Below are 14,798 nucleotides of genomic sequence, written 5' to 3'. Positions count from 1 at the left end.
GTACAACAAATGTAAATACAGAAAAAGCAAATTTGAGCCTACATTTTATTTTGAATATTTTTTTATTTGATATTAATTTGAGTAATTTTTTAAAAGCACTTTGGTCTATTATATATTTATCCTCTAATTATTTGTTTTGCTCTCCTTTAAAAAAAAGTTAAGTTAAAAATTTTGATTAAAAAAACAAAAATCTGAATCTAAGTACACCCACACAGCAACCTGCACCCGTGCTCACTTTCACATCTGAAATAAGACGCCAGACGCTGCGGTTTACTTTAAACACGTAAAAGGAAATATATTTTTTTAAAAATGAAATAACAAAAAAGAACAACATTTCATACAGAAGAGCTGCTTTTCTCATTTGCAGAGGTAATTTACACAGGACTTGAAATGAAGACACTTTACTCAAAGTGGCACAACGGCAGCCAAACCACAGCTTGAAATATTGACTTTTTTTATTATTACTATTATATTATTATTGTTTTCCACTCCTCGAGCCTTCAACTGATGTGCCATACATGTGTGTGTTGTGCCACTTGTGGTAAAGCATGAGGTTATGTCACATACTGAGCTTCTTTTAAGGGTTAATATACACTGGCTCTTGGTAATTCACTCATGACGTACGCACCATTGAAACATTTACACACAAAATTTTAATCTTCTCTTCCCCCAGAAAAACAAGAATTCGCCTTTATTTATTTTTTTTAAATATTTTTGAAGACAACAGTTAACAGTTCCAAAAATGGTGGCTCTACGATTGGACCGATCCCACCTACGTGAAGCCCTGTCCTTCCACACAAACATTTCAACAAGCATGGCTCACTGAGTGTTAGGAGAGAAGAAATGGTTGTCGTGGCGCCGGTCTGCCTGGCAGAAAGCAGGGGTGTGCATAGGTGTTAGCCACTTCTTCCCCAAGGCTCTGATAAGGCAGTTTTTCCTTTTATTTTTTTTACCGTTGTTGTTTTTGCTTCCACTTCAGGAGCCGTGTTTAGTGGTGAATGTCAGTGCTTTTATTTCTTTATTTTTTTCATAGCTGGTAATGTCTCAAAAACAAACTTCCAGGTCCACCGATTCGCATTTTGTGTACAAGGGAGCAGAGTAAAGACAGCCAGAGAAGAGTAGGCGAGACGTCGTGAAAACCGAGATGAGAGAATGCAGCACGCGTTTTCTTCATTGTCCATTTTGTGCAAACTGAGATGTAAACAAAGACCATCGAAGGCTGGGGAAGGAAGCATAGGACGTCAGGCTACAGCAACACGGGGAGAGACGACAGAGGGGTGCAAGTGTGCTCGTTCAACAAACTGAAAGGCACAGAGGGCCGGAGAAATAAATAAGAGCTGAGGGAGAAAGAAAATGCCAAGTTTCCCGTGCTTTTCGTGTCACTCTAACTTGGACGTGGAGCTGAGGGAGTCGGTTGTCGCCACTATAGCAGCTTCTAATGTGCTTCAGAGTTCGGCCTGCTTGTCACAGGAGCCGAGGAGATTAGAGGGGAGAGCAGAGTACCACAAGGAGTGCATTAAAAGGTCAACACGCACACAGGCAACCCCATAAGACTGCTTTATGGTCATGCTTGCTATTGTCTTTCCAATATTACCATCCATCATCAATTACAAAAGAAAAAGTACAAAATATCTACTACACTGCCCCACCACTCCCCACCATTCAACTATATTAGGACAGAACCATATTCACTTAGTTTTTTAGTCATTTATATATATATATGTATATATTTACACAACAGTATGCCTTTCAGGCTGTTGAGAAAAGGGGCGAGGAGGAGGATGAAGAAGTCTCTGTAATGAGACATCAGTCATTAGTTTCTTCGTTTCTCTCTTCTTCAATAACAGTTTATCTACAGAAATGCGATTCTGATGAGAGATGTGATTCAGAGTTTAGATTCCACGTTGAATCGGAGATGGATCGTCGAGGGCGATGAGCGAGTTGCCGTTGAGTGTATGTCAGTAGACCCAGGAGACGGGAACCCACTGAGGAGTGGTGGACACCAGGTCCACGGCCTCCTCCAGTAGGCGGATGGTGTCGTCGATCTCGTTGTTGATGATGGTCTGGTCAAAGTAGTGAGCGTAGGTTTGCTGCAGCATCTCAGACTCCTTCTGTAGCCGCTGAAGAGATTCGTCCTGGTGGAGTGAGGGGGGGAGAGAGAGTGACATCAGTGCCCGGCTTTGGCTGAAGTACAGAGGTGATGTGCTTCGAAAACGCTGAACTCTGCACGTGTTCTTAAACTGACCGTCAAGGTTCTAGATAATGTTGCACCCACATTTTCTGCTTCAATTATTTAATGATGTGTTAATATTACACAAAGCAGGTAAGATAAGAGTCCCAGGATGTGGCTTTTGTAATAGTTTGAACTGGAAAAAGGAAGAACAGAGTCTGAATATATGACCCAATCATCTAATTAAAAGATGGCTCTTAAATAACTGCAGTATTTCTAGGGGTTAAATTGAACTAAGTAGTTGTCTTTTAAATAAGTCTTATATATTAGGAAATGATGGAGTTAATATCTATAAGAATAAAGATGTAGCCTCATTTGTAATGGAGCTCAGCTCAGTGTTAGGGCTCAGGCCCTTGCCCTGTTCACTATAACTATATAACTATTTACCCCAGTAACAGTTCTGAATACGAGGAAGGGAAAATGGAAGAGAGAGGTGGAAGCCTGATGAAACAACAAGGCGTGAAGTTGCATCACAAATGAAAAGGCACACAAACAAAGGGATTATTGGAGGGATTAGAGGAATTAGAAGGAATCAAAAGGTGGAGTAGTGAACGAAGCTAGACTGCTGCTATTTAAACAAACACAGAGGGGCACAGATGCTTTTCTACAGTCTCCAAACAACAAGTGAACTCGCACCATTTAATTTGTACTTACAGGCAGTTTCCTGCACCACTTTGGGACCTTGAGTGCACGTGAAAATAGGCATGCCAAAGGAAACACAAACATGCTTAAAGCAAACTGAGCACGTGCAGTGAGAGGAACGCACAGGACGACAGAAATGGAAATTAGGATGCTCTTTTAGGCTGGGCTGTCCAGTTTGAATTCAGTGTGTGGTCCTTTGACCCCTAACAGCAATTACGCTAAAGCAGCGACCTCTTGATTTACATATGTAATGATGCTCTCATCGGTTTTCCTTCAACAACACACCATCGTAATTCAGACTAGAAAGCCAGCGTAACTGTGCCATTAGTATGAACTCGGTTAGTACGTGCAGCGAAACATAACTGCCCAAGACGGGAAGAGCAAGTATAACAGAAGACCGTACCTCAGTCATGCCGGGGGTGATGGTGGGAGCCGCGATGAAGACGACGTATGGAGCAAACTCAGCTGTCCTGAGGATCTTTAGCGCCTGATGAGGAAAGAAAATCTTAAACTGTGTAGTTCACAAAGTGGCACATGAGACTGTTCTATCAGTGGAGAGGTTTTTTATACTGCCCAGACCTCCTATGTGAATAAGTAAATTACTGCAAGTTCCAACATAAGGGTACTTTCACTTCAACTTATACTTGGCTTCTAGAGGAGATGGCTAATTTTGGGGGGCTTCTGGTTGTAGCAAGAAAATGTCCGAGCCGAGATGACTCGCCTGTGGCTCGACGTCTAGGATGGAGATCATGCCCTGGGCATGGATCTGCCTGATAGTCTCCAGCCTGGTTCCATACATGGCATCCTCGTGGCTGCCATACTCCAGGTAGTCGTTGTTGCTGATGTCCTGCATCATCTGCTCGTGAGAAACAAAGTAGTAGTTCTTTCCGTTCTCCTCGTCTTTCTTGGGAGGCCGAGTTGTGTCTGAGACAGAAGAGATGAATATAGAAGTTACACTCCCGATGATGACATTGTGGTGTTGCAACGGGTCAAACAGGAGAATCCACTTTGAAATTTAAATGTTTGAGTCATTAGTTTGCTGTCCAATCGTAACAAGAGCTTGTTGTGGAAGTATTTAGATCTTGCTCTTACGAGGAATAGGGTAGGCAAAGCGGTCGGGATGTTTGGTGATCAGCGTGTTCTTGATGTGCCTCCGACCGACTCCGTGTGCACCTGAATCAAAGTAGAAAGAAGAAATTAAATGCATTAGTGCAGTAACTCCACACAGATCAATCAGTTAGCTTTAAGTCTACGTTTAGTAAGTTGCAGCGTGCTGACAGGAGGACTCCTTGCCAATCTACGCTATGATGAAGCGTTTATTCTCACGTCCTCCACAGCTGTTGTCTGGTGTCCAGTATTTGCAGAAAAAAACTAATGTATATGTTTCCGAATTGATCTTTATAGCTGGTGCTTTCATTTGCACTCCCTTGTAATTTTAGAAAAGGTAAAACTGATTATTAATCATGCAGCCCAGCACAGTAGCACCTGGTTTAATGTGATCAATGAGCATCATCAGTGCTCCCACTCCATTACTCTCTTGTAATTATGAGTTTTCTAATAATTACAAGATCCTGTAATGGCTGATTCAGAATAATACTTTCTGTATGTGCTCTTCACAGGCTGTCTGAATCACTGGGCTTTTTTCTGAATAGTTTTTGGTACAGCTTAAGTACAAAACAAGAAAGGCTAATTTTGGTTGTTTGGAATGGAAATAAACAAGCCAGACCGACAGGCTTACTTTGCAGTGTAGAGTTATTACACTAAGGTGGCAGCATCTCACCTGCCCACAAATATAACACTTGCTGATAAATGACGTCTCTGCTCCGAGTTTGTCTCTAGTTAACATTTAAAGGATATAAATGTGTATTTGTTTCCTGTTTTAAATGCACTGGAGATGTTACTTAGATGATCCTTTTTGATATTCAAGCATTAGCTTTGCCTTTTTAACTATGATGGTTAACTAAGCACACACAAGTTGAAAACATAAATCAGAGCAACAAAAGTACATTTTTTTTTTGTCACACCCGAATAATATTTAAGTACACGTGCAGACTTCAGGAAAGTGTAAGGAAGGCACTGCAGGTTTTCTAATCATTAGATGGTTTGATGTTCAGTCCCCAAGTGAAAGATGGATGTGCTTCAGTGCCCAAAAACACGATCTTCTACCATTTATCCACTATCTACTCCCAATCAGAAACCCAAACACCTAACTGGCTCCTCTCAGGCAGCAGCAGTAGTTCTACTCTTAGTCCCTCCAAAATGACCTAACCTGCAGCCTTTGGTCAAAGGTTAGGATGGAGATGTAGCTGTAATTTGACAGCTTTGCTGTCCGTCTGAGCTCTTTTCACCGCAACAGACCAGTGCAGCATCTGCATAACTGCAGACGCTGCACTAATCCCACCGTCAGCCTCTAGCCCCTTTCTTGCCTCACTTGTGAACAAGTTAGCTATACTTAAACTCCTCCACCTGGGACACCAACTTACAGTGGATTTATACTCTGTTAAATCTACACCGTAGGCACGCTGTAACCACAAACCCCTCGGAAAGCCTTACGGCACAACCTGATGTGCAACTACAAAAGTATCTTGAAAAGCAGAAGAGCTACTGAACGGGCCAGTCGTGCAGGCTGCACGGTTTGTAGTTGTAGTCATTTGCTTTTCTGTGTTTACTTACCAAGTAAAACCAGCGTTTTTCTCTTAAATGACGGCAGTTTAACCACCTCCTCATATGTCACCAGATCTAGTTGATCAAACACTGCATCAGAGAATAAACAGGATTAGCTATAAGTATGAAGAGGGCATGCGTTACATGCTAATTATAATGGACAGTATGAACTACTTAAACATGTTTTAGCGTATAAAATGAACTCCATGAATTTTGAAGCGTGTGCTTAACAAATGAATGCCTTGTTCTCTCTGGTAGGCATGACAAAACACAGCAGCCCTCCAATAAATCCTGCTTCATCAAACCTCATGTTGCCACTGTACAAGGGTATGTTGCTCCTAACTTTATATGAAGCAACACCTTTTGTAAAACTCCAGCCTTCATGAAGCAGAATGTATCACAGGGCTCTTTTCAGATCACTGTGCTGTCAGATGGGTGTGCCTAATAAGGTGTCTAAGGGAACACATGCAATGCTGATGCTAATGAGATTAACATTCATTCCAATGTTTTGTCCCTGTGGCATAAATCAAACCTGGGATTCTCAGTCAGGCGGGTTTGAATTATTCAAATGCCGCCATAATGTACACCAACTGCTCATTCAAACAGGCACACCCGATGAAGGTCGAATGCCTCGAGAAAGCATTAAAACCTACTTATTTGCACTAACCTTGGTAAAACAGAAAAACTGAATCAAGCTGACTAACATCTCTTTAATCTGAATTACAAACCAGAGCAGCTCATAACAAGTCTGACAAAGCCGCCGTCATTCAAAAGTCAAGGAGACATCAGGAAGAGGACGAGGCATGAAAGCAGAGAGAAGGAAGAAATACGTAGAAGCTGGATGCCAGCTCTCTGGAGTTACTTACATGCAGCCATGTCATTGGGTAAGAGACAGCATGAAATATGGACAAAGGGTGGGAGCGGAAGGGTTAATAAAAAGACACCATAAAAGAAGACAAATCAAACAAAAACCACCATAACAAAACTTGTTAACAGAGCTGTTAGTCACTGAAAATGAGGTCAAATTGAGACGGCAGCAGAAGAGGTCTGTCAGAGGGAAAAGGCAACAGACATGCAACAGTTACACATACAGGATCATCTACAGTCACTACAACAGGGGCAACAGTGCCGTTACAAGGTTAGCAATAGTCTTCATCACTTCAGTTGAAAGGACATGCGTCACAGCACTTCCTTTTTATTGCCCAAACAAGATATTAAGATTGTGACTGCACATTTATTCATCTACTGCACATTATCAAGGAGATATAGGAAAACAGTTCAGACTATTCAATGCAGCTTAGTTATATAAATGAATGAATAAGAACAGGTACTTGAGTACAGCAATACTTGATAGCTATTAAACCTTTGCTTATGAATCAAAGATGTCAAAAAATATTCTTGTTTTAGTGAAAAGGCTTCACTGCCAGGCTGCCTGACAGGACTTGACAATATCAGGGACTAGTTCCTGTCACCATCACCACTGCAACCCCTACTTAGGGTCATATTACAGTTCTGCATTAGTGAGCGGTCAAGTTACCTGCTTACAGTGAGTGAGTGTTAGTGTGACTTGTTGGCTTACCTGCGTTGTGCTTGGCCAGGTATTTGTCTTTGTACTGTTTCTTCTTCTTGCCAAACCAGGTACAGCTGGCCTGCTGTTCCTGTTTGGTCTTCTCCATTGCTATACATGCCACACGCCTGAAAGCAACAGATGCACTGTTGAATGGCCACATGTGACCAAAGGTAAATGTCAGCATGTGAGTTTAGAAGGAATTTAGCATTTTACAATAATGCAGAAGGGAATCATTCAAAAGAGCTTTTACCCTGCTTTACATTTATTTATGCACACTGACACAAGCACCAGCATTATGGTGGAGGGACTAATGTTGTGAAGCTACCTCCATCCCCCTCTAGGATACTGGTTAGTTCCAGGCTTGAATCCTGGCAGGGGTGCCTGGCTTCACAAAGACTTCATGGCCAACATAATAAGGTGTGTTTTAAAATAAAAAGCTTCAGTCACTGATGTGCATTTTTATTTTAAACTACAAACTTGTATTTTGAGCTTTGTGATCGACAGCGTGCATATTTGTGAACTTGTGTGGTGACTGCCTACCGTGCCCTGGCTACTTGACAAGTGTGGTTCAGATGAACTCGGGCATGTAATGCCATCACTAACCACAGCAAACACAACAGGAAGGAAGACACTGAAATTTACTCAGGCCCAGGTTGTAAAATGTAGGTCAGTGGAAGGAGGACCAATCATTCTTATTGTTAGTACAATGTTAATACCACTCACAGCGCACATTTAACATATAAAGGCTGTCAGATTTACATTTTAATGTTCTCGTCAATGCAGTCTGGGATTCACACAAACACACTCCTTATTTTCAAAGGCTAATCGCTGCTAACCGGCCAGCCCGTCTCTTCCTGCCTGTTTTCCTTCTGTGTGGCCAGCTCACTGTGGCATTCTGCATCCACACAGGAGCGCAGAGGCCAGGCTGAATCCAGCAGGTGCAGAACTGGCTCATGTGCTGCTGCAGGGGAGTAGTAAACTAAGCTCTCTGTCCCCAGATAACAGGATTTCTGTTCCCGAGTTTGTCTTTAAATAACAAGAACATTACAAAGAGAGTGCCTAGTTTTCCATAGTTGTACTACACAGCATGAGTACAGCAAGAACAGTAGTCTAAGTACATTTGTACTGTAAGCGCATCTGTGAAGTCATCCTTCAGAACCATGTTTCTTCTACACAATCACCAGCTGTCATGTTATTAGAGGTGCATCTGTAATCACTCAGGATAGTCTGGATATTTTTACTATTTAGCAGCCCTCCACTAACTTCATCAGAAAACTCCATAACAGCTAAGACTTGCTACAGTTTTAGCTTCAAACTGGCGTTGAATGTTTGCTGCACTCACCATTCCTGCAGTTCAGGTGAGGGGATGAGTCCAGCTGTGCCATTCTTGGTGTTCTCCAGCTTTCCTTGCCACCAGTTGTGGTCATCCTTGGAGATGATCTGAATGATGTCACCTACCCGGAAGCGGATGCCGGCTTCCTTGCATGGGATGAGGTCGTCTTTTGCCGGGTCGTACTCAAATTGAGCGCGTACATAAATCTGTAGGTGCAGAACAGTGAGAAAAGCATACATTAGGTGAGGAGAGGACGACAAGGCAAGCTGCCCTTATGAAGAGACCGGCTGCTACACTGGTAAGTAGTCAGAAATAAGACAGCAGTACAAAAGCCAGAGCAGGAAAAAGCACAAACACTCAGACTGATGAACAGCGGGACTAACGTGATCGAACAAAGAGCTTTGCTGCGTCTCTGCCTGCGGCTGGATTCGTTGGCTTGTGCACATACATCCATATTCTCTCTACTGATGAACTATTATGAAGCCTAAGCTTTGACAGCAAACATGGGATCTAAGCACCATTACGATGAGGAACCAAACTTTGCGGGGCAGGGAGGGGAGGGCTGAGAGGAGTCTACTTCTACGGAGGGTCCACCAAGCTCCATCTTACCTTGATGGACAATTTGTCCTTGATAGCAGGTCTGCAGATCTATGGGGTTGAGAGCATCACACACACACATACAGTATATCATGCAGTAGAAAATGTCGGGGGAGTCAAGAAAAAGGTTATGAGGAACCCATACAAAAATACAAAGTTTGTGCTGCATTTTATATACATGTGTGTGTGTGTGATGATGGACTTTTATCATGCAGAGGATATAAATGACAACTTTTGTTCTATAGTATGTGCTCTCTCTCTCTGATGGAGGCCCTACAGTGAAGACCAAGACTGTAATCAGAACAGGTGGAATGCGAAGGGGGGGAAACACGAGTGATGTAGGTACATACATGCTGTGTAAGCACACCGTTGCATCGGGGGAGTGCACGTGTGGTGTAAACAGTTAGGAAATCTTACCTGACGGCCTTTAGGCTGAATAGTCGATGGCAGGTCCTATTTGGCAACACACAAAGAGACTTTTAGTATTTTAAGAGAATGATCTTAATCCAGATCCATTATCAAGACGATTTGTTGCTATGAGCTTTCACTTTTGGTCACCGTTACGCTGAACGTACCAGGATGGAGCTGGTCACACTAGCATGACCATTTGCAGGTGACTGTCGAGATAAATCCGGAGACTCTTTCTGCAACGGGATATAGAGAAACCTAAGGATTTAATTCCCCACAATGCACGTGAAACAAAATGTGTGCACTGATAGTTTTGTACCTCACAAGACATTGACTGGGATCGGTAACTGGGCACAATCTTGAAGGTGATGCTTCCCCTCATCTCTCTCTGTGGAGACGAAGAGCATTTTATTTAAATCTTGAACCATTACAATAGTTCAATCACAGAGGGACCACTGTTGCTTTTATTCACTCCCTATTTCTAGTGTCCCCTAGTAGTTTTTTGGACATTAGAAGTAAACAAACAGTTTTAAATGTTATTAATATTCAGGCACTAATAATGATGCTACTTGATGCCATCTTTTGGTACAATACATCACTAACATTACATCTTTAACGTGCTGAATAAATTCAAACAAATGCAGTGATATCAGCTGAAAAACTGCCTGCTCAGAGCTGGTGTGACCTACCAGCATCTTCTGGAGCTGTTCTACCGTCTGATTAGCAACGCTGATGCCATTAATCTCCCGGATCTCATCTCCTACATGCAGAGTCCCTGAAGTGCAGAAAAAATGAATTAATAAAAGGTTACAAACGAGGCTCGTGGGTGTTGAGACATCAGTATTTCACAAAGCAGAGACTAGGAACACCCCGAGAGCCCAGCCAACGTAGAGTCGCGGTGTGTCGTGTCACATTACCAGAAATCACTCCAATGTGAGAGTACAACATAAGAACTATCACACTTTGTTACTCACAACACTTACTAGATGAATGAGGACATTTTAAATGTCATCACATATGACATGATTTACCTTGTCGATGGATCATCCCACCATGCATGATGCGGGCCACAATGCAGTGGTTGAGGTCGTTCATTTTCAGAGTAATGCCCTGGAACAGACACAGGGTCAGCGCATAACTATTCAGTTTTTTCAATTCAAGTTTATTTACATAGCACCAAAGCACAAGAACAGCTGACTCAAAGCACTTTATATTGTAAGGTAAAGACCTTACGATACTACAAAGAAAACCAACAATTATAGGAGGAAGTGCTTTGGCGACAGTGGAAAGGAAAAACTCCCTTTTAACAGCAAGGAACCTCCAGGGCAGCTATCTGCCGCGGCCAGTTGGGGGTGAGGGGAAGAAGACAGGACAAAGACGCTGCTAATGTCCAGATGACAGCGTTTTCATTAGCCTCTGTGCCACACCCACCATTATACTCTTCTATTAGAAATAATGCTGAACCACATAATCGCAGTAGCTGTAGCTAATTTAGTTCCACTGTTGTTGACATAAAAAAGGTTTTAACTGTAGGTTGCTGAAATGTGAGCTTCCTGCACACACCATGGGCTCATCTGTGTTCTTCTGAAACTGAACCAGCCGAACCCTGGTGACATTTTCCAAGTCCATGTCTCCGTTGGTGCTGTCTGGGGAGTCTCCGTTCAGGTACGGTGAAGTAGGCGGGGGAGTCACCCTCAACGCCTCGTCGCTGTACACCTCGTGTGCCACCACATCGTGGGTCTGCAGCAGAGCCTGGACACAAACACTCAGTGTTAAGACTTGCAGACGATGAGAGCTCTTCCCTGTTTTGGATGGTGGTGTGTATTGGTCTGCCTTGTTTATTTGTATATTTTCTCTTTCACCCTGCAAGTGGGTTAACCGAGAGTGAAAATAAGGAGAAGCTTTATTTTCAGCAGCATGTTTTTGAGCTGTCTGCTCGCCTCGCTCTGTGAAAGTTTCATTTTCAGGTATTTTCTGTGAAACACTTTGGTACTCCTGTCTGTGACGGCACGTTATAAATACATGTTGCTCATTTGTGTTCTTTATGACATCAAAACCTTTAAGGGAATTTCTACATGTGACAAATACTGAACTCAAGGATGAACTAATTACAGTAAGGTGGTTAAAAAAAAAAAGGTCATTGTGACCTCAACAAAAAGCTAACCTAAAAATATAACATTTGCAAATCATGACATTTTACAAATCTGTCTCATAGGTCAAAGATTAACTTCACTGCATCAGCGTGCCCTTTAAAAACATCACCTTAACTAAGAGGTGGAGAAGCTGACTCTCTGGTATCCACCTATTAAATTACTTCACAAATCTTTCATATATTAGATTCATCAAGACCACAGGTGTCAAACATGAGGCCCAGTAGCCAGAATTGGCCCAGCAGAGACTCTAATGCTGGACAGCAATGGAAAAAGTGAAGGAAGTCGTACATTTTGGACTTTTAACAGCTTTACCTTCACTCATAAAGATAAAGCCATTAATGCTACACCAGAGTAAAGGGCCAATGAAAATTCAAATGAAATGATGTAAAAGTTCCTGTTTTTAAACACGTTTGTTTCCATTTAAGATTCATGCTGACAGATTTCTTCCATTAACTACAGCATTTCTTTAGCATGTTGAAAATCTGAGATAAAAATCGCACTTCTTTTTCTCATATTAAGACATCTCTGGGATTAAATGTGTAATTAAAGTTCCTTACACTGACAGGGGTTTCACTGGTCTGCCCACTTAGGCATCTGGCCCACGATATAAAATGAGTTTGACATCCCTGATCTAGACAGACAAACTGAGACTGATGTGCAGAAGCACAACAACAAGGCAGCAATTCTCCTTTTTCTTTAAAGGACCCCAGTGTGTGTGGGCCCTATAGATACGTGGCTATTAATGCCATGCTGTTTTAGGGTTATTCTTTCTGGGTGCGGTTTTTGTGTCAGTGCTGAGGCAGAAAATATTGGTTCAAGCTGGCCAACAAAACATGCTGCAAATCCCTGTCAAGAGAAGGTACGTGTGAGCACGCACAGTGTTTTTGTACGAGTGTGAAGAGAGTGTGGCTTACACTAATCCTCTTTGGGCACTAATCATGTCACTGACACACAGGGGTTTTTTTGGGTTTGTTTTTTTTAAACATCCACCAGCCCAGCTTGCCAAATGATCACAGCTGCTCATCAGAGCGACAGCATGTACACTGATGATGCATGACAGTCAGGGAGCTTTGGAACAGCTGGCACTAAAGGCTTTTGACTTGCAGCAAAGAGAGCAGCTGAAAAGAACAACTAATAACAAAGACGTTAGTGCGCATTTACAGGACACGTCAACAATGGACTAAATGTTTGATGCCGAATCCCCCTGAATCCTCACCGCTTAAGTCCATAATTAAAGGGAACAAAACATGTCCTTCCATCACTACTTCATAACTGAAGTGATTACTAAAATCATACAGCTCAGAGGAAAAAACTCAAAGGCGTTTTCTGCCCCATGTGCTGCCACACTAAGCCCCTTCACACCATTTCTGCTAGCAGCACAGTTAAATGTCTGTGGCAGGATTAACCAGGCAGTCAGGTCAGGGTGCAGGACAGGCTAATTGGATTGAACCAAACTTAAAGCATGACAGCTGCAGTTAAGTGTCACATACCGATTCAGCAGAGAGACACACAAACAGCTCGGCTTCTTATGTTTCTAACCCAGATACAGAACAGCAGTACCATCCTACAGCTAGCTGCTGTGGATAGCAATACACACACACACACACACACACAGTAAAAACAACCCTATTCTGACTTAAATACTTTGTTTAATACAAAGCTACTCTCGACTAGAACCTCAGTACCTTTACATGAACGCCACCACTAACTTCTTCTAGCTCAGTTTCTATCTTCCAGGTCTTTCATCGGTATCCTCGGCATCCCTTCATCTCTGGTTTGTACTGGCCGCTAGAATCATCTGACGATAGTCTAGTTGATGCAAAGCCAAAGTATCGGCACTGCTTGCAGGTGGAAGCCCTTTAGTACATGCTCTCTTCAGCTCTGCTGTCTGTGCCTTTCCTGTGCGAGCGCTCACCAAAAGCTCAGGTGCTAAGCAGATTTGTAGTCCAGGGAGTTATGTGGGCTGACAAAAGGACCCAACTTCTGACACAGAAGGCTGTAATCCCAATTGCTAGATTAAGAATGTGTGTGCTGCCGTATATCCCCACCATGAAGTGTGGCTGTGTGAGGATCCTCCTGAGCTCCTTGGCCTCCATATTCTCTGGGTAACAGGAGATGGTTTCCAGTACCTGCAGAGGAAAATAAACTTTTAGAGGCGAGCTCGTGAAGACGATCTATAAGCTACACTTCAGAGAATTTAGAAGACATTTTTATTTTTAGATTTCCTCACCTCTTTGGCTCTCTGCACTCCATCACTTGGAGGATTTCTGATCTGAGGGGACGACCTGGTGTTGATTTTGTCATAAAGCTGAAATAACAGCAACAGCAAACAGCTCATGACATTCAGGAGATAATGCAAGCAAAGATGGAAAGCCCAAGGAGCCGTATGAAGCATACATGTGGTTTACAGTGGTCCCTCGCTATAACGCGGTTCACATTTCGCGGCCTCGCTATTTCATGGATATTTTTTTTGTGCTTTTTTTTTTAGTTTTTAGTTTTTTTTTTACAGCGCATTGTGTTCAGCATCCTGATTGGCTGTAGGCCATTGTCAATCAATCTCCTCCGTGCTGTGTCTCCCGTACAGTACAGAATGCGTTCAGCTTGTCAAATTTACATAAATCTTCGATCGCTAGCAGCGTGACTCTGAAATGCTGTACTGTATGTTTGTAAGTTTTCCCCAACAAACACAACAATGTCAATGAAACGTTTTGCAGCATCAAAAGCAATCGCTGGACTTATTCTTCTACGAAGGTTTGAACTTTGAGAGTGTTTAAACAAGAGAGAAAAGTGTCAAAATGCTCATGCCTCTCTGAGAAAAGTGTATAAAGTGTGTAGTGAGGGGTTTTACAGCCTTAAAACATCTAGAATAGTTGGAAAAAAATAAAGCTGGCTACTTCGCAGATTTCACCTATCGCGGGTTATTTTTAGAACGTAATTTCTGCGATAAACGAGGGAACAATGTATTGTTGATTTGTCATGGCACCTACTGGATACTTTAGGTACTGCAGAGGAAGCGTTTACTCACATCTAACAGAGTGTGGAGGTGCTGGTCCTGGAAGACACTGTGCAGGAAGTCCATATCTTTCTCACTGCAGTCTGTCAATGCATGGATCTCCTCTAGACTGTCCAAAACCTGTGATACTGCCCCTGTACACACACACACACACACACACACACACACACACACACACACACACACAC

General features: G+C 42.6%; 1 protein-coding gene across 12 annotated transcripts in view; it reads right to left on the bottom strand.

Annotated features, from left to right (window-relative positions):
• Nucleotides 1-269: 269 nt before the first annotated feature.
• The window catches only part of LOC102289464 (peripheral plasma membrane protein CASK), a 50,141-nt gene continuing 35,612 nt past the window's right edge, over nucleotides 270-14,798 (bottom strand). For 2 of the 12 annotated variants that reach the window (XM_014332916.2, XM_014332918.2), the window contains 17 exons: nucleotides 14,623-14,744; nucleotides 13,828-13,905; nucleotides 13,646-13,726; nucleotides 11,008-11,196; nucleotides 10,476-10,554; nucleotides 10,134-10,219; nucleotides 9,764-9,832; nucleotides 9,612-9,680; nucleotides 9,454-9,489; nucleotides 9,049-9,087; nucleotides 8,449-8,645; nucleotides 7,116-7,249; nucleotides 5,546-5,626; nucleotides 3,965-4,045; nucleotides 3,594-3,796; nucleotides 3,276-3,359; nucleotides 270-2,135 (listed from right to left, as the gene is read on the bottom strand). In XM_014332916.2, coding sequence (XP_014188402.1) covers nucleotides 1,959-2,135; nucleotides 3,276-3,359; nucleotides 3,594-3,796; nucleotides 3,965-4,045; nucleotides 5,546-5,626; nucleotides 7,116-7,249; nucleotides 8,449-8,645; nucleotides 9,049-9,087; nucleotides 9,454-9,489; nucleotides 9,612-9,680; nucleotides 9,764-9,832; nucleotides 10,134-10,219; nucleotides 10,476-10,554; nucleotides 11,008-11,196; nucleotides 13,646-13,726; nucleotides 13,828-13,905; nucleotides 14,623-14,744 — 1,805 coding nt within the window. In that variant the 3' untranslated portion in view covers nucleotides 270-1,958. Of the gene's footprint in view, nucleotides 2,136-3,275; nucleotides 3,360-3,593; nucleotides 3,797-3,964; nucleotides 4,046-5,545; nucleotides 5,627-7,115; nucleotides 7,250-8,448; nucleotides 8,646-9,048; nucleotides 9,088-9,453; nucleotides 9,490-9,611; nucleotides 9,681-9,763; nucleotides 9,833-10,133; nucleotides 10,220-10,475; nucleotides 10,555-11,007; nucleotides 11,197-13,645; nucleotides 13,727-13,827; nucleotides 13,906-14,622; nucleotides 14,749-14,798 lie in introns of all 12 variants that reach the window. The other 10 variants (XM_005919982.3, XM_005919984.3, XM_014332915.2 and 7 more) reach the window with 9 other exon arrangements.

This window comes from Haplochromis burtoni, unplaced genomic scaffold (genome assembly GCF_018398535.1).
Source record: "Haplochromis burtoni strain Fernald_Lab_line unplaced genomic scaffold, NCSU_Asbu1 Contig_40, whole genome shotgun sequence".
In the NCBI taxonomy this organism is placed as follows: Eukaryota; Metazoa; Chordata; class Actinopteri; order Cichliformes; family Cichlidae; genus Haplochromis; species Haplochromis burtoni.
Note: the sequence above shows the minus strand (reverse complement) of the source record. Positions and strands in the feature narration are given on the sequence as shown.